Below are 23,007 nucleotides of genomic sequence, written 5' to 3'. Positions count from 1 at the left end.
GGCACCTGAAAAAGACATGCACTGTGCAGTCTACAATGTATGACTACTAAACCTATTAGTTCACAAGGAGATGTTAAGCACATCCATTTTGATGCTGGCGCAGGACACGGTCAGTTACGAAATGAAAAATAAACATTCTGCTGCACAGCAGCTTGCTACTCCAACAGAAGCAGAAGCACAAATACACAACATTTCCACCAAAAGTTTGGTCCTTGTCAGGTGACGAAGACTAAACTTGACATGAGCACTCTGGTACTGACGTGAAGTGGTCATTGATGCTGACCACCCACTTGTTTGCTGTAATGTGAGAGGCGATGCAGTAGGGAAGTTGTCATTGTTATTGACGACTCTATCCATACACATTCATGTATGTGGTCGAGAAGATAATTTAGTATGATTTAAACGGGCCAACTGGGACCAGGCCATCAAACCAGTGGTCACAATCAAGAGGTCACGGTGGTCTGTATTGGGGGGTGGTGGGGGGGGGTCGATAAAGCATCATAAATTATTGCAATATGTCCAATTTACATGCAGGCACACACACAATTTAGTGACGCTCGCGTGCATGCAAACAAGACAATACTATACCCAATTCAATTGCATATGGAGCGTGAACACAAACATGTACGCCCATATGCACGCGCACACACACACACACACACACACACACACACACACACACACACACACACACACACACACACACACACACACACACACACACACACACACACACACACACACACACACACACACACAGAGAGAGAGACACACTAACACCACAAACTGTTATCCCTCCCACCTCCCCATCTCCCTCCACAGGGGCACGGAGCCTCTGACCACAGACATCATACTGATTGCTCACAGTGGTTGAGCGGTCTGTCCACATTCGCACCCTGATTCACTGTGCACGCCGAGGGAAGCGGTGGTTTTTCAGACCGTCTGGAGGGTTGCGGACAGCAGTCAGTGTCCGCTGTGTCTCTCCTTAAATCTATCCCATCATCATCCCTTAACCGCCTCCTCCCATTCCCCCGTCTCCACTAAACACAGGAACTGACAGACCGGTGCCTCATATCTGTATGGGATATCGCCCAGGGAGAATCGTGTCTGTTGAAAAGAGATGCGAACAATAAAGACGGAGGGCTCGCAACCCAGTGGAATCTTCGTCAGGTATAGATAATGGTCAACAGTGAAAAGACACATACACACACACACACACACACACACACACACACACACACACACACACACACACACACACACACACACACACACACACACACACACACATTGACACACACACACACACACACACACACACACACACACACACACACACACACACACACACACACACACACACACACACACACACATTGACACACACAACACAGACATGAGACTTGTGAGCTTGTATTTTTGGCTAATTTTGAACTTTGATATGATCATCACAATATCGATACATTTTGTCAAAAATATTGTGGTACTAGATTTTGTCTATATCGTCCGGCCTGAGTTTGTATGTGTGTGTGCGTGTGTGCCTGTGTGTGTGTGTGTGTGTGTGTGTGCATGCTTGTGATGAATGTAACCTTCTCTCTCTCTCTCTCTCTCTCTCTCTCTCTCTCTCTCCGTGTGTGACATGCTGTGGCAGGCCGGTGGATGATGAAGTGATGGAGATGTTTGGAGACCATTGTGATGCTGGTTGGCTGTTACTCTGGAGCTGCCATCTGCCGGAAAGGTCAGTTGCTAGGGGACGATTCTCCTGGACCGTGTCTGCCTTCCAGCTGCCATCCTCACACCCACCCACGCACCACACTGTAAAACTCCTGAGTGTTAAAGGTGCTGATAGTGATATGTTTTAGTTAAAACAAAAAGTTGTTTTTAGTTACAAAGATAAAGCTCTATATTCTGATAGCAATCTTTGCTGTAGCATGTTTGTTCAGTAACAGGGTTCTCCCTGACTCTCCAGCTCTTTAGTGAACAGAAAATACATGTACAGGTGCGACGCCAATTTCATCCAATCAGGAGAGAGAAACCATTTACCAGCTTAAATTGTATAGTGTTCCAGTTTTGACTGTTTGTCTGGTTCATCCCTTCCAAATTGACTTTGTTTATCCTGTACTATATGAGTTCTAACTCCTGATTGAATGAAATCGGTATTCCGACCTGATAAAGTATTTTCTGTTTATTAAAGAGCTGGGGTGATGAAGGGACCCCTGTTACCAACCAAATTCTCTATATCAATGATTACTATGGGAATATAAACCTTTTTTTTACACTTTACAATGCGCTTGCACTTACAGTACCATTAATTTAGAGTGTACAAATGGATAAATTAAGATTTTATTGTGCACGTACACTCAAATACGCACTCCAATGTCCGTGCACACGTGTGCACACCTACATACTGTATGTATGTGTGCACATGTGTATGTAACATACACACTTTCTCTTTGTTGCTGCTGAACTGTTTTCATTTAATTTCCATCCCCATTAGATTAAGAAGTTTTACTCCCATATCTGTTTCTGCACAGTAAAATCATCTGCGTATGAGAAGAATATTGCAGCGGAATGCCCCTTTTACTTTCTAATACGATAAAGCTGTATATAGGTTAACACTGACTGTACATAACAGCCTTGTGGTTATGTAATGGTTGCATGCAAGTGCTGTCGGCTATTACATCAGGGGTTTTGAGGGCTACCTCTGTCACAACAATACCCTAATTAATTGTGACTGTGGCCCACAATTCAATTATGGGATTACGGCGTAATGGTGATACTGAGCAGTAATCATAGTAGGCTACTGTTGTGCAAAAACAGAGCATACCCCAGCAGATCCAAGCCACCACACATTGTCCATTACAATCACACGGAGCAGCCTATCATTCAGTGTGGTGACCCATATCCAATTTTACATTCATTATCATATGGCCTTCGATTTAACCCAAACTCCACCCAACGAGCAAACATATTTTCCACAATTTAGCTGGAATTTTAATTGAAAACTGTTGTGCTTCTATTATGGTATATCATCTCTGTGTATGTAAAAAATAAATAAAAGCATCTGGTGATCGACGTGATTGCTAAGGAGCGTAATTTGGGCCACTGAAAACGGTTTTCTTGTTGGGGCTTGAACATCAACGGCGTCCATTAAGCAGCATTCTGTCATCGTTTGGCCCAGCATCGACCAGCGTGGTTTTGTTTTAGGCTATTATCAAGTTACTTAATTAGCACTATTATTCAATTGAATTTATACAACCCCCTGGCCCCAGCGGTGTAGGTTAGTGGTCCCATAAAGACAGCATACTGCTTCAATTAAGTTTTTTATGAGCAAAAATGGGAAATAGATTAATTCCGCGAGTAAACTGACCATGTAACAATTAGCAAGCCTTCGGAGTCAAAGCAGTAATTAGGATGACAGAGAAGACGATCATTTAGAAGTCACTTACTTTTAAGAAGTAAAGATGTGGATCAGTAGAATTACACTAATAATATAAAATGGACTCAACCATCAATATGGAATTCTCTTATTTTGTTAGTTTAATGGATTTAAACAAACAACGAATACTATTCTTTTATATTCTTTCTTTCTTTCATTCTTTCTTTTTCATTCATTCTTTTTCATTCGTTCTATTATCTACTGTCACTTATACGTTGTACCGCCCCCCCCCCCCCCCATACATACCCCATACAGATAATTATTTTATTTTTTATTTATTTTTTACGGGTGGAGAGCTGTTGTTTTTGTTTGTGTCTTTCCCACCATAGCTGCCTGCTCGCCGCCTGGCAGCCCCGTGTGTCAAAGGTGGCAGTAGCAGAACAGACTGTGGGAACAGCCGGTTGGCCTCCCTCGGTCCCCTGCTCCCCAACCAGAGGGGCAGCCATCAATCCAGCACTCCCCCTGCCTCACACACACACACACACACACATAAAGACAAACACGCAAATGCTCAACCAAACACACACACACTCACACAAAAAAACAGCCCACAATGCTCACACCCTCTCCCAATAATCCACGGAAGCAATTTCATCTCGACTCGGGTGGCGGCCCATTGTCGCCAGCCCTTCAATCTTTCCTTATTAACTCTCGCTTTGTCCCGCATCCGAGCTCCTGGACTCATCTCTCCTACATTCCGATCGGGGCTGCTCCCAGCACTCCCAGGCAACCTCCATTCCCTAATCCCGCTGCCCCCCCACTGCCACCGCCAAGCGCCACCAGCCCCCCCCCCCCCCCCCCCCCACACACACACACACACATACACCAACTCTTTCTGCCTTTTTTCCCCCCTCCAACCTGCCGATCACCTACTTACAGAGTAAGGTACGGGCATTAACTCCATGGGTTTTCTGAAGGCAGAGTGTGAGGGAGGGGTGGGGTTAAGGAGGGAGGGAGCCACAAAGTGACTCCAGCCTGGACAATTAGAACAATGAGCTGGGCCTGTAGGGGACTAACTCGCTGCGTCACGCCTGGACGGTGGGGTATTTTGTCGGTTTAATGAATTGTCCGTCAGGCCAGGGCCACATCGCAGGCCGCGCAGGGAGAGGCCAGCAGGGACCTAGACACTAAGTCGGTATTTATTACACTGCCTTTGTCACTAATTGAGCTAATTATCACTGACTCCTCAGCACTCCCACAATGACGGCACCCCCACCTCAGTCTCACCGCCTGGGATTTGAACCCTGCCTTCCCTCCTTCGCTTCCCTTTCTTTTTCTCTCTCTCTCTCTCTCTCTCTCTCTCTCTCTCTCTCTCTCTGTCTGTCTTTTATCTGTCTGCCCCTGTTGCTCTCTCTCTGTCTCTTGCCTCTGTCCAGCTCTCGCCCTGGATCATTTTATGGGTGATTTATACATAGATGCACGCTGGTGCTGCACCCAGAAAATAGCCGGTCTACAAGCTCACACACAACACAATACGCTGGGACACACTTTTCGGTGCGCGACACCATGTGCACAACTAAGTATAATGGGGCTTTTAAGAGTGCTTTTCCTTCTATTCCCTCTATGTATTTCTTCATACTGTAAGGTAAATCATTACGTCCTGGCCTCATGCGCCAGTCATCCAGTCAGCCAGTGGCGATGATTGGTGTTGTTTTAAACCATTTGTGTGTGTGACCCTATCATTAATGTCAGTTTTCCAGCTCACGTCTTTCTGTTTTGGTAGGCCTCCCTCCCTCACATGATCCTACAATTCTGTATTTTCATTCAATTAGCTCCGTGTCTCTTGATCCTCTTTTATCTTCCCAACTCCATGCTTATTCCTCGAGGAGATTCTCTTCTTACTCTAGAATACGTGAACGAAATTTTAGCCCCGTTTCACGGTGACCCACGTAGCCGCTGTCAGTTCATCCCCATGCACAGCCAAAGCAAAGTCTCTTTCTTGCGAAACAACGCATTTTACTCTCGGGGTCCCATGAAAAATCATAATTTGGACAATCCCATTCCATTGTCCTCTGTGCTAAGTCGCGCTGTCTGTCCTTCGTATGACACTTTGACTGCTCTGGTGGCAGGACCTTTGTGCTGCTGGGTGTGTTGGCGGGCTTGAGTGTGGCTATGCCGTGCTCTGTCTGGCTGACCCCTGCTGCCCCCGTACTGTGCTGCGGTGGGGCTGGGGAGAGAGAGTGCACAGAGCCTTCCAAACTCCTGTGGTCAGGGCCTGGTTTCCAGGGGCGGGGGGACTGTGTAGGGCTTTCATTATTTCTCATATATTTCTTTATTTTCTTTCCGACATTAAGTAAATGAAGCAAAAACATTTTGGTGCTGTAAAAATCCTATTCCGCACGAAATAAGTTACATTGTGTGATATGCGGGAGGGAGGCTGTCTGCGTCTGTGGTTATGGATGCAGCAGGGGCCGTTTTTTGCAAGTTGGGCTGGAGAAAGAGACTACTCTGGCGATGGTAATAGGATTAGGCAAAGGGACACCCAGGGATAGGCTTATATGCTCACTTGGTTGGTTGTCAAAATGATCTCAAACACAGAAACTATGACTAACATAATGGTGTCTTTTGACAGATTCACAAGGGAAACTGAATCGAAAATATAAACTTTATTATTCTATTTTAACAATACAAAATAACCTCAAACTAAACATTTTGAAGAATCCTAAAAATGTGTTTTCTTACTTACTTCTCTCTATAACAGTATAAAATCCTCAGAAATAAATATTTTGTATTTACACTAATGCAACAACAACAAAAAAAAGAGAAGTAATATTCAGTGCATGACCAAACACAAAAGTATTTTCAGAGGAAATAAGCAGAGAAGTAAGAACGTTCACTTTCTTGTCAGAGTTGGTTCTTCTCTTAACAGTTCTGTGTACAGTAAATTACACCAAATTTGAATAAGCATAGATTCAAAACATCACCTGACTTAACCCATTAAGACCTGAGGCCGATTCTAAAAATGTGGTGCTCAAACATTTTCATGTCAAAGACCCCCCAAAATGATATGTATTTGGCCGCCGACCCACATCTCACAATATTTTGTTCCAGGGACCCCCAGAAGCAAAGATTTGAGTTGCAAATGTTTTAAAATGTTAAAAATGAATAATACATATTCAAAGATTTGCGCAAATTATTTTTGAATAGCCAAAGTATAAAATAATGCTTTTCAGCTGAAAAAAAGAATGTACGCAGATGCTTTCCCGGTCTTAATGGGTTAATACTAACGATAGCATATTCTCCATCCACTGGCAGGTGCATAAATCGTCCCGTCAAATTGCAAGTAACTTCATCATAAATATATTCATATTTATTTATTTATTATGTACAACATTTTGGTTCTCTTAGCTGATATATGTTATGATTTCCTTTGCAGATGCTATAATACTGTACTTGACACAAAATGTTTTATCTTACGTTAACAAACCTATGTTACTGTCAACATCTCGCAACAAGTATTTGTTTCTTTTTTATGTCATTATGCCTCTTATATAATGTCACTGTGACGGCTGTACCTCTGCAGGCTTTGATTTTGCTCTGCGGGTCTCAGTTTGTTGTCATAGCTGAGATCGGACACTAATTATAATCATATCTCGTTGCACCACAACATTCAGTGTATTGATAACTACATTCAATTCATTAGTTTGCCTTATTGAGATTTCCTCCGCGAATTACAGGTTGGCCTTGTCTAGATTTCTGTTATGGTTGGACGCGGCAGGGTCCAGCCATTTAACGTCAGGACCATGCTGTGGTAAATGGCAGAGTGGTAAATCATGGTTGAGGTGTAGCTGACTCCAGCGCAAACTAAACAAAAGCGGTAAATGTGGTGAGTTAAAGAGGAAATCATAAGGGGTTGGGCAGAATCCAGGGCCTAAGTACATACCAAATGGGAATGTACGGGCCTATCCCAGGAGATAAACTTCACGCAATTTTATGTGAAAAAAGCCAAACTTCAGCAAAGGAAAACAAAACACTGATGTTTAGAAATACCACCCTCTTGTTAGAGTCCTTCACCAGTTTATGAGAAGAGCATGTTTGTGGGTTCTATGGCCACAAAAACATCTGTCAGACATTGTGTCCAGTTCCTCTTCTCTCCTCACTGGGGAAAAACAGAGTATAGTAGTACCTTGAAAGGTCACAGCCATGGAATCTACACTGTAAAATCCGGAAAGTGCAAAAACAGACCCGGAAGAGTCCCTTTCTTTTTTTACACTTTCAAAGTTAAATGAACATTCAGGATTTTACTGTGTACTTCCATTTAAATCTTTCCTCAACTGGCCAAGCTATTGAGGAATGAGGATTGGCTTCCATTCTTCATGGCTGGTTGTAATATTCAAATACCCTATTTTTACCGTCACTGGCTGATACTCTCCTTGCTAAAGAAGGATTGAGCACACGCACACTCACTTCTGTACCCTGTTTGTATATTTGTGCTTTTCTCTCGCGTCCCGTTTTGAAAATACTTGATTGAATTTCAGTGCCAGAAGTAATATCCCTGTATTAACATACCCGCCTTGAAGGTTTTCACCGACAACCTCTACCTACTGTACAATCTCACACTGTTGTGTGTGTGCTAGTGTCATTCTTTTAGCTAACTATGCCCTGCTTTTTCATGTCTAATTTATGCTCCAAAAAATAGCAGATCTACAACACAACGGGTTGTGATGTGACACATTGTGAGCTTATAGATTGGCTATTTTCGGCATGGGACACATCGTACGACTAAGTCAGGCTCAAGTCTTCCTTCCTCCCCACATACACCTAGTTGTTCACGTGTGATCATAGGCACTGGTGTAAGGTCTGTGTGCTGGTGCAATTCAGACAGCTGACATGACAGCACCAGTGGAACGTGCAGTGGCAACGCTCAGTCACCTTCTCGGTCCGGGTTTTGAACCCACGTCCGCAGCACAGGAGCTCACACCCATCCAAAGCTGGCGAAGAACTGTTGCAAGTTCTCCCAGAGGTGCCCAGTGTGCCAGTTTTGCCATTGTACGAGCAGAAGTTTGGCGATTTCTCAAAGTAGACCAGGTCCCTGGTAGAGGGAGGCTTATGAGCAGGATTTTCTGGCTCCAGATGGCGGGGGTCGGCTCGGTGAGAGGCGCGATTACTACCCTTGTTAGCGTAAACCACTCTGGAGGCACCGTCAAATCTGTCCTTTAGGAAGTCCCCCACTGCACGGAAGCTGGGCAGGCGCATCCAACAGGTGCGCACGGTGCAGGAGCCAGACATCCCATGACACTTACACTCCTGGCGCATCTCTGATGATACTGTCTGGAGAGAGGAGCAACAACGGCTTACTGATGAAATCTTCAAAAACACACACAGATATTGGATTCCAAATCATGCTTTAAAACTTCTGACGTAATCTGTGCCAACAAGAGAGTCATAGAATCCCTCACCATTCTCCCTGCCTCATTGTTGTGTAGGTTGATGAGGTAACGCAGGTCACGGCCTCTCTCGCTGGAGTCCACAAATTCACGGCTGAACATTCGACCAAAGTCCACGTTGTCACTGCAGCCGCCCCAGTGCCAGTCTGGTCCTCCGGGCCCCCGGCGCCGATAGTCACAGGTGCAGGACTCTATGGCACCCTCAGAGCAGGAGCGAGCCACCGCATGGGTCACCCCTGCACTCGTGATGGCAAATACAAACGCCGTCTCTCGGCAACCTGAAGAAACAACAACAGAAATTCTGTTGAGAATCCGATCCAGCCTTTTCGGAGCTGGATAATGCCACGCTATTTCCCCCCGAAACACAAGCATAATCTATTCAACACTGTAAAATATGTAAAGACAAGGCCTTTCAAATGCCTCCGAGAGATTCCATGACATCCTGCCCAAAATTGCCCAAAGGTTGCCTAGTGAGAGAGACAAGAGAGGCTCACCGCGGTTGACAATTTTGCCAAATATTGCCGGGCTGTGGGTGGTCGGACAGTTCCAACGCCGGTTGCGGAACTGCCACTTGCACTCCTTTATGGCCGTGTGCAGTCCAGCAGCGATGGCGTGCAGGATGCCAGGATTCTGCCGAATCAGCCGACGCTGGCGGCGGCTCAGCAGGGCCAGGCTGGGGTCCAGGACCAACTGCACGTTCTTGGAGTTGGTGAGAAGGTTGGCAGAGGAGGCCACGTTCACAATGCCCCTGGCAATGCACGAGAGCACGGCAAAATCTGAGTTAGGGAATTGGCACATCGTGCAACGTCGCGCTTTCTGTAAACCCTCTTTAAAATTGAAGTGCTTTGGCATGCCATGCAAGAAAAGTGCAAACACAATTATAGTTTCATAATGATAAACAGTGACCTTAACAGTTCAGAGAACGTGAGGAGACAGTGTGTCGTGGAGTCAGAAAGACAGTTTCAGGCATAGGAAATGTAAGAAAATGTTCTTCTAAAGAGTTCATGCTTCAAAGTCCTTCATTGGCAAGATTTATTCTATGGCACATTTTGTTATTTAAATATATTGATTTAAATGAATTATTGTACACAAGTATACATAATAATGAGGTTTCCTATAGTGATTTGATGGACTATGACACTTTTCAACAACGTGTTCTGCCTGTGTGGGTTGAAATCTCTCTCTGACTGTTCTGTTAACTGGTGTTATGCTTTCTTCTCTGCTCATCACAAGTCAAAACCTCAAAAGAATTGTCAAAAAACGTTGCTTTTCAGGAAATGGAAAAAATAACCTGTGTTTCAATGGATCCAATATGCTCATTATTTAGTCACAAGCTTTTGTTAATACTTTTCATTGGTTAAATATTTATAAAAACCCACAGACAGACTTAACCACTTTCACTTTCAACATTTTTCAAAAATAGAGAAAAAAGCAGATCTACAACCACACAACGCGACACGTTGTGAGCTTGTAGATTGGCTTTTTTCGCTACTTTTGCATGACACTCTACTATGATGTATTATTAGACCATTAATTTACAAAAACATAAAAAGTTGAAATATGGAGATACACGGTTATTTCTCAATAGCGACAATACTGGACCGGGGTCCCCCAGGGCTTTTGGTACGCTCCTAGTTTCACCAAGTGCTGCCCCAGAATAGGGACGTTGGGGTTCAAGTGGTTAAATTACAATTTCCTCATCAGTAGCAATTACTCAAAAAATGCATGAAAAAACATACTGACTAGTACTGTCAGAGCCTAGACCCAATGTCTTACATTTGGTGGCAGGTTGGAAGTTAGAGTGTCAGCCCAATGTCTAAGTGTTGGTGGTTCATTTTTCAGTTGGTTCATGGTTTTGCACTCACGCTAATAAAATGATCCTTTGGATAAGGATTTATAACATATACTAGTGTTCTATTCAGCGAGTACCTACGTTTGTTTTTATATCATTCATTGCCTTTAGATAGATAGATATATAGATAGATAGATAGATAGATTTACGGACAGATGGACGGACGGACGGACGGACGGACGGACGGATGGATGGATGGATGGACACAGACACAGAAACACAGTTAGACAGAAGATAAACAGACAGACAGACAGACAGACAGTGGGCTTGATTATCCTCATTTCTTGTCACCTGCTGAACCTATACATTATAATGAGCCATGCTGTCATTTTGGTGTGTTAATTCTTGATTTGATTCTTGATTTATTGATTGACTGACTGGCTGGCTGGCTGACTGACTGACTGACTGACTGACTGACTGACTGACTTAGCCTGGTTCCAGACGAATCTGCCTTTGCAAAATTGCATTGCACTTTAGCCCTCGGCAGCAGTGTGTCGTGTGATATTGTCTTGCCACGCGAGGCTATGACTGACTGACTGACAGACAGATAGGGTGGCAGTGGCTCAGGAGGTAGAGCAGCCGTGTGGGGAAACAAGAAGGTTGCCGGTTTGATCCCTGCATGGCTCCCCCTGAGTAAGTGTGCACACTGAACCCCTAACTGCTCCTGGTAAGCAGGTTGGTCCCTTGTGTGAATGTGTGTGTAAATGGGTGAATGTTAAGCACTTTGGATAAAGGCACTATATAGGCTAAACGCACCATGTATAGATAGACAGGTTTAATGCTTTTAATATACTTTTGGCTTGGTAAAACTTTATTTTAGCTTTTTATTTTTCTACTTTTCTTTTTGCCTATATTTTATGTGAAGCACTTTGAATTGCCTCTGAAATAAATTTGCCTTGCATGCCTACAATACACACATGTCATGACCAAGGGCCTACTTAATCTTCTGATATCCTTAACATTTCAGTGTCAAAACATTGGATTCCTGTATATAGTGAAATAGTAAAATGGCCCAGGGTCTCCTGCTAACAATTAGCTGGGTAAATGGGCCAGTCTGTCTCAGTCTCATGGCTGACCCAGCCAGTTGTGTGGTGGAGACTTTGGAACATTAATAATTATCCCATCTTTTGGATGCTTACTTCATTCCTTCTGTATAGCTAAGCTCCCCTCTTTGTGGTATCTTTTTCTCATTGTTTTCTTGGCACAGGCTGTTGTCAGCTAATGTTTTGAATTCGCGTATAATCGCAACCTCAGCGTGTAAAGTTAAATCTAAGACTGTGCGCCAAATCCTCTCGTTTAATGACATCGGGAGAAAAATGGAATCGAGTCATTATGCAGTGTCTGGATCTGTTGAAAGTTGGAAGACACTGTCGAATTTCGTTTATGCCTATAATTGAACAGAACACAAAAGTATGAAATTCCTACATTAATAGGCTATTTTTTTGTATACATTTTATATTTACCCTACACTGGCCTATATATCGAAATATGGGGCAAATAAATGCACATTTTAGAGCTCATTCTATATAGGCAATGGAATGTTCAGCATATTAGAAGAACAACCCTGATACGACCTGGGTATGGGATTGCTTTCAGCCATGAAATAAATCCATATTTAATTTATCCCACATTGGACTAAAAAATGTTGTCCCGTGTTCAAACCACACTGTCCAAATGACAGGGAGGGAGAGAGAGAGAGAGAGAGAGAGAGAGAGAGAGAGAGAGAGAGAGAGAGAGAGAATAAACATTGGCTACCACGTTCTCAAAATAAGTCAAATTGTCATCATTGCCTACTGACATTTTAAATTCACATTGGATATCGAATCATTTCAGTGAATGGGTGAGGCAATCACATTGAAAACACTAGATATAGTTGAGTTTTTATGCGCAGTAATTGGGAAACGATGTCTAAAAAACCTAAAACCCACAAACCTTAATGGCCTGCGGTTGGTGTTTGTTTTTTTTCTGGACAGAAATAGTGAATGGTGCCAACAATAACACATTATCCCGTGGAATGCGTTTTGATCCTAATTCGGCGGCACTGGAGGGTCTTTCAGCCAATTAAACCCAATTAAACCAGCAAACCCCACTGTCTCATTAGCAGTAGTACTGAAATGAGCAAGAAGGCTGATAATTGAATGAGTTACATCAGTGGTTCCCAAACAGTGGGTCGGGACCCATTTGTGGGTCGCGGGCCCATTTTTATGGGTCGTGGGTAAATATCTCATTTATTTATTTTTCCCTTAAAATGTTTTATTAAAAAAAAATCTGACATTTTTATTATTTTCAAAACAAATTCAGACATTGTCCAAAATAATTTCATAAATAAATGCCAAAAATCTGACAAATTCCATAAATTCGAAAACAAAATGTAGTGAAAATAGCCTATCTACAAGCTTGTAGATCTGCAATTTTCACTATAGTTTGGGTCACGGGGAGAGACATTACATTTCTCTTTTGGGTCTTGAGCTAAAAAAGTTTGGTTTGGGAACCAGTGAATTACATCACAGACACAATAAAGTCAAGTCAACTCACCACCACCGGCCGCTATTATTGACGGCCCCGGTGCCGGAGAGCGAGGACACCAGCAGGATGCAGGCCGCCTTCACCCCCAGGAGTAACGCCAGGCTCCTCATTGTGTCTTCAATTCAAACATGAGGGAGACAACGATGTCAAACTTTGGACTTATGTGACTATTTTGTAAGTGATAATGGTGTAAAAAATAAAATAAAAATTGCATTCTATACCAAAAGAATTTGCCCTAAAGCAATTTATAATAAATCAAGTCGCCCAAAAAACATATAATACAACTTGAAAAAGGTTATTAAACTAATTAGATTAATTGCCATTCGTATAATTACAATCTATTTAAAAATGCCTATAGATAGGCTATTTGTCTTATATGTTGAATTATCGAATTGTCACATTGCAAGGTGCATATATATAGGCTACTCACCACACCAGCTTCCAGTGATAGGACTTGGTCAAAGTGGGGGTAAAGGGCAGTGGAGTGCCTAATTGACTAAAATTAATTTGACGCTGATGAGACAGGTTGCTGCTGATGTGAAGTCAGTGTGTCCAGGTCAGGCTGCAGCTCGTCCTTGTCTTTACTCTGTCTCTCTCAGTGATGCTCTGCACAGCAGCGCGTTGAGGGACAGTCCCTTGGACCTGATCCCCTCGGTGACTGATAGGCAACACATTCTTGTCTTATTGAGCGCTACGAGGGGAATAAAAAAGGGATTTGCTGCTCTCATCTCCCCTCTGTCTCTTTTTTTCTAGACCCCCTTTCAATGGGATTGGAAGGAGGGATAGTTAATGCTCTTCATAGGGCGCACAGTGGATAAAGAAAACACAACCGGACAGAAAGAAAGGAGGAGGAGAAGAAAAAGGGGGCAAATCCACACAGTGTTGCGCATATTAGGCTGACTTGTGGAATCCCACGGTAATCAAAGAATCGATGGCATGTTGTAAAAAAAAAAAAAACGCGCAACTGTTAACTGGTATTTTCCCACTGCTGGGCGCGCTCTTCTTCCAGATCCCAGTCCAGCTGCAGTCAGTCAGAATGTCCTTCTGAAACAGTGTGGTGTTTGCAGATGATGCTGGTGCTGTGCTGTGCGTGTGCTGTGTGTGTGTGTGTGTGTGTGTGTGTGTGTGTGTGTGTGTGTGTGTGTGTGTGTGTGTGTGTGTGTGTGTGTGTGTGTGTGTGTGTGTGTGTGTGTGTGTGTGTGTGTGTGTGCATGCGTGCGTGCGTGCGTGCGTGCGCGCCGTGCTGCAGTGCTCCTGCATGTGCTGCTCAGAGCTGGTGTCACGGTACAGTACAGTTACAGCGGAATATGAGCCATCTAAAACTGCCCTTTTTACCCGGTGGTTGGATTGCTCCCTAAACCGCGTCTCCTCCTCCTTCTTTCTCCAAAACACTCGTATACATTCTCAAGATGTTTTCAGTGGCTAAAGACGTTTCCTCCGAAATGTCTCCTACACCCCTACACCCCCACCCCCCATCTATACCAGCATCATCATCAGATTGTTCTTTATTAGAGCAGCCCAGTGATTCATGGACTTTCGAAAATTTATGTTTATTGAAAGTTTCTCTATGGCAATTGTAAACGTTTTTTCTTTTAATTCCCACTATTATTGTCTGTAAACACACATCATATGCGCGGCTTGGCTGTGTTTGTTAAGAGTGCTGCTTGAGACGATTCTAAAACGTTTTTGTTTTTTTACATGAAATATGGTCTCCAATCAGAAGTTTGATGAATGATGACCAAAGAAAGAAAGGAAGGGAACGAATAAGAATAAGAACCATTCCAAACATCTGGCCTGCAGACCTCCCTCGACGTGCACATGCAGTCTAATCATAGCCTGAGAGCCACATTGGTGCGGCATCTCCATCTAAACCCCAGACTGTGAGTAAATGTCCCCACATTTCTTGTGACTGACTCAGGCTGAAAGTTTCATTATTTCACATACAAGGGTGACATTTATCTGCTAATTTGGATGCCCTATCAGCAATCCCCCAGTTATAGTTTAAATAATCTCTATGAATTGAATACACATGCGGAAACAAGCCATATATAGTGCTTTCTTGGATATCCTTTTAGCATCCTTTTGTATGGAACTCAGTGGTGGAAAAAGTACTCAAATGTTTTACTTATAAAGTAAAAGCATCAATACTGCAATGTAGAAGTAGTCTGTTATAAGTAGAAGTCCGGAATTTTAAAGTACCAAAAGTAAAAGTAGGCTACTCACATGTTTGAAAATAGCAGATCTACAAGCTCACAATGCAATGTGACGGCGTTGTGAGCTTAGATCGGCTATTTTCAAATAGCCTAGGTACCGTATAAAATAGGGCTAAAGTGGTTAATGTATGTTTTATAATGTAATAATTTATATCTGCAAGATTTCTGAGATGTAGTGGAGTAGAAGTAAAAGTATAGACAATTGGAAATACTCCAGTAAAGTAAAAGTAGCCTACCTCAAAATTGTACTTAAGTACAGTACTTGAGTAAATGTACTTATAGTTACTTTACACCACTGATGGAACTGCACCTCTGTGCTTTTTTTGCAAACTGTTAATAAAGTATTCAATCAGTCAATCAATCAATCAATCAATCAATCAATCAATCAATCAATCAACAATCTCTCTCTCTCTCTCTCTCTCTCTCTCTCTCTCTCTCTCTCTCTCTCTCTCTCTCTCTCTCTCTCTCTCTCTCTCTCTCTCTCGCTCTCTTTCTCTCTGATGACAGTAAAAAAGGAAGTGTGCTTTTGTAAGAGGGCTTTAATGACAGCCCATCCTATACATACGTTTATACTCCGGCCCTAATAAAGGTGCCCAAATGGGTTTCCTGGAGCAGTCAAGCGACACCGAGCAGATTAGACCTTCAATCCGGATAAAGAGGGAGGCCTTTTATATACAAATCAACTTCAAATCACTTTTTAAGCCACTTAGATATACACGCCAAGGCAGAATGCTAATGCACTTTTCATTGCCGCAGCTTAGGGGAGGAATGGAAGGAGATTAGATGAAGAATTGGTGTCACTATATGCGCACGGTGTTTGAGGGGGGTCTTAACTTAATTTTATGAAAGAAGCCTCGCACAATCGCTGCTGCCAGTAGCGTTTTCTGCAACAAAAAAAAAAGAATTAAGAATCTCTTAAAATGTAAGATCTATCTGTTCCCGACCTGTTGATCGAATCCGACACGTGAGTGTCACTATGGGACCATAGTATTGACTAGATCCTCATCATGATGAGGTTTCTTTCATTTATCGTGTTTTAGGCGAGCAGTTTGTAAAATGTATTTTGATTGAGAACTATTTGGAGGCCTTTGGGCATCTGGTTCTTAGTGATTTCTGAGCATGAAAGGCGAAGTGTCATAAGTGTCTTATTTTGGCACAAGGCAAGCATGTCAATGGCAAGGTGCCAATAAAAAGAGCTTAAGTGTCAGCAAGTGATTATATGCATAATTATACACATGAACAAATAGGCTAATGATAATAAAAATGATAATAATACATTTGATTTATAACGCGTGTAATTTTTTTTGCAAATCTCAAAGTGCTACAAATCTATTAAGGCCTTACTGGGAATGAGAATTCCGTTTTAAGTGCCGTGAATATGTCATAACTTGGCAAACAATTAATTGGCTAACGATGACGATGAAGATACGATTATGGTGATTTTTGATGAAGTTTCATCTAATTTTAGAGCGTGTTCCCTATTCTGCAATAATAATAATAAAAAAAAGACTTGATGCAGAGGAGCTGAAGTTTGTTTCAAACACAATAATAAAGAACAGACGCGCTGATTGAGGTGGGAGGACCGGGGGAGCAAGAGCATTGTTGGAGGGTCTGCGCCTGCCTGCTGCTGCTGCCTGCCTCCCCTCCCTGTCCTGTCCCAGTACAGTGGAACCAGCAGTCATCCATCCCCTCCCCCCAAAACTAACTCAACCCTTTATGGATCATTCGTCTTCTTTATGAGAACTTCTATTTCTTCTTTTTTTTTCACCTCTCAAAAAAAAAGGGGGGAGACGTATTATAGGCTTAAACGTGTAACGTATCCGCCGGCAGTCATGGAAAAAGAGAGAATATAATTTTCATTGTTCCATAATTGGAGATGTTCCTACTATATTATTAGTGTCCAGTTATTCTCAGGAATCAGGATTGCCCAGAACTATATCTTGAGACTTTGATTGACGCTCCTAGTCGGTGGAACTGATGACCTGCGCGTAAAGGTCTGGATTAAAGCGGCATTTTACGCTCGGATGGATAGCCATAACATCGTGGTCAACTGTTGATCCTTTTTTCATATTGGGCAATATTTTACAAACAACCGCCTGTAGAGGCATCTCCCCTCCCCTCTTTCTCCCCCCCCCCCCCCCCCCCCCCTTAACACTCGCCCCGAAATATTCTTGTTCCCCTGTCTTCAAGTCTTTCGGTCGTTTGGAGGCGCATCGATAAAAACCCCCTTGCACTCTTCTCTCTTCAATTCTTTGTGGGAACAGGATTACAATACCAGTTGTTTTAATGTCACGTCGGGAAAGAGGCTGCTTACCACCAACATGGAGCTATCATACAAACTCCGTTGGGACCAATTCCTGATTTTGGCAACGGCACTTATGTCACCTGCATTAACGTAAGTGCACTGGAGAGCAGCCAGGAGAGTTGATGTTATGTTATACAGGCTACATGTGCTTTCAGACTGCTTGGCAGAAACTACATTCAAAGTTGAGGTGGGTTATGGGTTATAGGCTATATAGCTTTTTTGAGGTTATTCTTATTTAGATAAGATAAATGAACTTGAACAACTCCTGTATAGAGAAAGTCTTAGACTTTTAAAGCTTTGTTTGGTCTAATGTTATAACAGTGACATCAGTGTTCCAGACATGATTATTAAAAATGTCAGTCATTGAAAGATTTTTAAATATTCATATGGTATACAATATGGACCCAAGATTGTTTGTTGCTGGTTTATAAGTGACAGTGGGACTTTTATTTAGAACATTCAGAGATGGGTTGTCCGGTTTGGTATTAAATTCAACCCTTTGACCATAGTGGGGACATTTCACAAAGTGTGATAGTTGTCTATTCATAAAATACCAGTTATAATCAAGAATATTTTACCACCTAATACTTTCTTGGTGACTTATGAGCTCTTGACTAGCTGTAATGAAGTGTGTGTGTGTGTGTGTGTGTGTGTGTGTGTGTGTGTGTGTGTGTGTGTGTGTGTGTGCGCGCGCGCGCACGCTTCTGTGCGTGTGTCTGTCTGTCTGTCTGTCTGTCTGTCTGTCTGTCTGTCTGTCTGTCTGTCTGTCTGTCTCTTTCTCTCTCTCTCTCTCTCCCCCTCTTTCTCTCTGCAGGGTGCTGTGTAATGACATCCTTGGCCTGAAGGTGGCAGGAGATCCAGTGCTGACCCCTAACTCTGTGTGCTTGCGGCTGGCAGGCCTCACTAAGCGTCAGATGCGCCTGTGTGTTCGCAGCCCAGATGTGACGGCCTCCGCTCTGCAGGGCATCCAGGTGGCCATTCACGAGTGCCAGCACCAGCTCCGGGACCAGCGCTGGAACTGCTCTTCACTGGAGGGCCATGGCAAACTGCCCCACCACAGTGCCATCCTCAATAGGGGTGAGAGGAGTTGGCCTGCCAGTGATTCAATGGGTCTATATATAGGGGCATATGAGAGGGAAGTATGGGGAGGCATGGTGGACGATATTCTCCCCTTTGACATTCCGAGAGGATCACTAACTGAAGCACGTACGATTAGTGCAACTGAGCAACACCTATCCAGAATAAGAATCAGAATCATCTTTATTGTCACATCACAAGAAGTCTCTGTGGTTTTTGCTTACATTATAGTTATCACTGTCCACTACAACATCATTAAGCACATGAACTATTCTGGGCTGAACATCCTGCGGAAATTGCGTTTGACCGTTGTGAGCTCGTAGATCGGCTATTTTCGGAGAAGAGATTTGGTGTGTAGAGGGAAATACTGGCGGACCTATAGGGGTAAAGCTAAGTATATAGGGTTTAAGTGGTTAACGATCTTTTGACACATTGTTGGAGCGGGGGAACAAAGCCATCTTTCTCTCTCTGCTGCCAGGTTTTCGCGAGAGTGCCTTCTCCTTGTCCCTGTTGGCGGCGGGTGTGGCACACTCTGTGGCTGCAGCCTGCAGCATGGGCAAGCTGCGGGGGTGTGGCTGCGAGGCCAAGCGTCGCCTTGACGATGACAAGATCCGGCTGAAGCTCACCCAGCTGCAGCTGCAGACCCTCCAGAGGGGCGGGGTGAGCATGGGCAAGGCAGGGTCACTGCCCTCCGAGTTAAGCTCCCGCCACGGCGAGCTGCCCGCCAGCCTGCGCTCTGCCCACCCCGCCACCCTGCTGAAGCCGCTGCCGGACGAGCTGACCTCCATGCAGGAGACCTGGGAGTGGGGCGGCTGCAGTCACGACGCCCGCTTCGGGGAGCGCTTCTCCCGGGACTGGCTGGACTTGCGGGGGTCCCCGAGGGATATCCACGCTCGCATGAGAATACATAATAACCGGGTGGGCCGACAGGTGAGTGATCCTGTAATTTTTCCGCAGTATGTGCCATTGTGTTGTTGTTAGCCTTCCGTTTAACCACTTATGCCCTATATATCTCATCATACAACAAATAGTGAAAATAACAGATCTACAAGCTCACGGTGTGTCACAATGCGATGCCTTGTGAGCTTGTAGATCTGCTATTTTTGAAAACCTTTGACATTTTTTGAGGTTTTTCTATGGAAAAATTTCCACCTACACTGACGTACCCAAAATAAGGACCCCGGTTGAGTGGTGAAGTTGTCATACGTGATCACAACTCAAACATGATCACACCTGCCACTGAGAAGGCCTAATCCTCGTCCTATTTTTCTTCCTATACACAGATAGTCACAGACAACATGAAGAAGAAGTGCAAATGCCACGGCACATCAGGGAGTTGTCAGTTCAAAACCTGCTGGCACGTGTCCCCTGAGTTCCGACTGGTGGGCTCCCTGCTCCGGGACAAGTTCCTGGCGGCCATCTTCGTCAACTCCCAGAACAAGAACAATGGCGTTTTCAACCCTCGAACGAGGAACGGGGCGGCGAACGGTGGCACGGGGGGCCCGTACGGGGGCCGCCGGCGAAGCATGTCCCGGGAGCTTGTGTACTTCGAGAAGTCTCCGGACTTCTGCGAGCGCGAGCCGTCCCTCGACTCCTTGGGCACACAGGGACGGATCTGCAACAAGACCAGCCAGAGCATGGACAGCTGCAGCTCGCTGTGTTGCGGCCGTGGCCACAACATCCTGAAACAGACACGAAGCGAGCGCTGCCACTGCCGGTTCCACTGGTGCTGCTACGTGCTGTGTGAGGAGTGCCGTGCGACCGAGTGGGTCAACGTGTGCAAGTAGTAGACGCCTTGGCCGTGTACCCATGCAGGACTCAAGATGGCGAGCCTAATCCTTTTATTCTCCCGAAACACGCACGCACAGCCACGCACCCTCTGAGTTCGGGGTGTTTGTTTTTCCCCCTTGTGTAAGTCTCCCAGAGAATCTGTTTATCCCCTCTGTCCTTTTATTTTTTTTGTTCTCGTTCTGTCATCTGGGATCTATTTTCTCTTTGTAGCCGTTGTTATTCTCAAAATGCCAAGTCAGAGATTGAGGAGGAGGTGACTCATGTCATTTGTCTTGCCTCTGCCTGTTTAGACGCTGCCTTCTCAGCCATGAAAATGCCCTGGACCCCATATTCCTTGAACAGCAGCACAGATTGCATTTCTATTTAAAGTCCTGTGTGTACTTATCCATCTCTTTGTACAGTACTTGTGTATTTTAATATGTATATATATATTTTTGTAAATGTGTTATTATTAATATTAATATTATTATTATTATTATGGCCTTGGGGGGGTGCCATGTGGGTACAGTTTATGAGAGGAACATTTGAGGCCCAAATGTGGCTTGGAAACCAGTGCCACGAGTCAACAAATACTCGACGTCACAGCGGCTGTGAAAAGCAGACATTTTGCCATGTTCTCCCAAGACAGTTATGCTGTGTGTGGATATTTTGTATCTCTGCCTCAGTAAACAAGAAATGGGATTCAACCTGTTTCTTACCTTGGATTCAATGGAGAACAAAATATTTTTTTCCTCCTTCCTGAAGATCCACTTTCTTTGATGGTTTTATTTCAAGGGTAGCCAAAGCCACAAGACTTTGATCGTCTTAATTAAAGCCAATGTTAAACAATAAATAACTAGTGATGAGCAAACTGATACATGTTTGATGGGTGATCAATGATGAACTCTCTGGGATGCTATCATTTCTCGTTGGAGTTCATTTAGATTTATACCGTAAAACAGTCATAAAGTCACAATGGTCTCTGTTTTCGGATCATGATTTTAATGAAAAGCTATTGTTATGGTTATGCTTATGATTATGATTTTGAGTATTATTATTATTATCATTATCAATATGTCAAGACCATGCTTCTGTTTATCACTTGTGAGATTTCTCTTTCCTGTGAGAGCAAAGTCTCCTTGCGCCTATACATTTAAAATACAGTATATACCACATGTACACACTACACAGTAAAATTCTCAGTAACTCTGAGTGTAAACAAGTACCCACAGGACCAACTTTACACTCTCAGATTTAAATTAACACTGAGTATTTTACTGTGTCATATAAGTCAAAGTGAGAGGTGGACCTGCTTTGCTCTTGAGGTGGTGCGGAGGTGTGTGTGCGTGTGAGAGAGAGAGAGAGAGAGAGAGAGAGAGAGAGAGAGAGAGAGAGAGAGAGAGAGAGAGAGAGAGAGAGAGAGACAGAATGTGTGTTGAATGATACATGGGGAGGGGGATACACTCTCCGGACTACAGATGCACAAGGTGGGACTCTTTTATGGCCACTTCATGCCGAGAGAAGGACTTTTTATGGCAACAGGATATTGTTTCCTGAAAGTATGACTTTTATTACTGGAGAGAGAAGCATCACGAAACAGAAGGAAAGAGTGGAGGTGACTAATACACCAGCTCTGAGAACGTAAAGATGGACCCAAAGATGGGTTATAAGTTAACACTGAGGATTTCATACCGTGCAGTCTTTAGAGTGTAATTCTCAACCTTTTTAATTTCAAGGACCCCCAGTTTGATACACATTATAGGCCATGTTGGACCCCCATTTGATATTTTAATCCCTGTGACACTAGCTCTCGGAGATGCAGACGCTTAATGGTCTATTTCAGGGGTCTTCAACGTTTTTCAGCCAAGAGGACCCCCTATCTGAGAGAGAGATGAAGCTGGGACCCCCACTATATATTGCATAAAGTTTGGTGGAGATTAAACCTTTTCATAGATGTTGGATTCATTTTAATGTGTGTTTTCAAACATTTAACCACTTAAACCGTCGATACGTAAACTTCACCTTTCACTCTGTACTTTTTAGTCTGCTCTTTTCTCCGATCTCTTTGCTGAAAATAGCTGATCTACAAGCTCACAACTTTGTGAGCTTGTAGATTGTCTATTTTCGGCTAAAGTTGTCCTTAGAATAGGGACACCTGGGTTCAAGTGGTTAATGTAAAACACAATTATCCTATCACACAAACATTTGACCCCTGTCATAACTCTGAGGACCCCCTAGGGATAACGGACCCCCGGGTGAACACCCCAGGTCTATTTGGTTACTAATTATCAATGGTAGCCGGGGACGCCCCAGGAACAGCCCCAAGGACCCAGCACCCCATGTTGAGACCCACTTGTAAATTTCAAAAGCGTCCGCGGCCCACCCATCTGACCCGGCTGATGGGTGGGCCTCGTGCATTTTCAGAGTGTGTTTATTTT

At 43.8% G+C, this 23,007-nt stretch overlaps 2 protein-coding genes across 2 annotated transcripts; one reads left to right on the top strand and one right to left on the bottom strand.

Moving 5' to 3' along the window:
• Positions 1-8,218: 8,218 nt before the first annotated feature.
• On the bottom strand, positions 8,219-13,314 carry wnt1 (wingless-type MMTV integration site family, member 1; the record flags this gene model as incomplete). The annotated part of the gene is made up of 4 exons (XM_084069112.1): positions 8,219-8,710; positions 8,839-9,104; positions 9,321-9,574; positions 13,214-13,314. The coding sequence occupies 4 exons, from the start codon at positions 13,312-13,314 to the stop codon at positions 8,219-8,221; spliced, it is 1,113 nt and encodes a 370-aa protein (XP_083925238.1).
• Positions 13,315-17,682: 4,368 nt separating this feature from the next.
• On the top strand, positions 17,683-21,358 carry wnt10b (wingless-type MMTV integration site family, member 10b). The gene is made up of 4 exons (XM_084069111.1): positions 17,683-17,812; positions 18,537-18,799; positions 19,278-19,729; positions 20,083-21,358. The coding sequence occupies exons 1-4, from the start codon at positions 17,739-17,741 to the stop codon at positions 20,584-20,586; spliced, it is 1,293 nt and encodes a 430-aa protein (XP_083925237.1). The 5' UTR covers positions 17,683-17,738; the 3' UTR covers positions 20,587-21,358.
• The last annotated feature ends 1,649 nt before the right edge of the window (positions 21,359-23,007 follow it).

Source organism: Gymnoscopelus microlampas (assembly GCF_963454915.1).
Source record: "Gymnoscopelus microlampas genome assembly, chromosome: 10".
Classification (NCBI taxonomy): domain Eukaryota; kingdom Metazoa; phylum Chordata; class Actinopteri; order Myctophiformes; family Myctophidae; genus Gymnoscopelus; species Gymnoscopelus microlampas.
The sequence above is the reverse complement of the archived record's forward strand: the minus strand, read 5'-3'. Positions and strand labels throughout refer to the sequence as shown.

What these genes read in the sequence shown, in the direction of transcription:
- wnt10b (XM_084069111.1), top strand. Translation starts at nt 17,739, where the DNA reads ATGGAGCTATCATACAAACTCCGTTGGGACCAATTCCTGATTTTGGCA. An exon ending in CAGTGCCATCCTCAATAGGG is followed by an intron (nt 18,800 to 19,277) that starts GTGAGAGGAGTT and finishes CTCTGCTGCCAG; the next exon opens with GTTTTCGCGAGAGTGCCTTC. An exon ending in ATAACCGGGTGGGCCGACAG is followed by an intron (nt 19,730 to 20,082) that starts GTGAGTGATCCT and finishes TCCTATACACAG; the next exon opens with ATAGTCACAGACAACATGAA.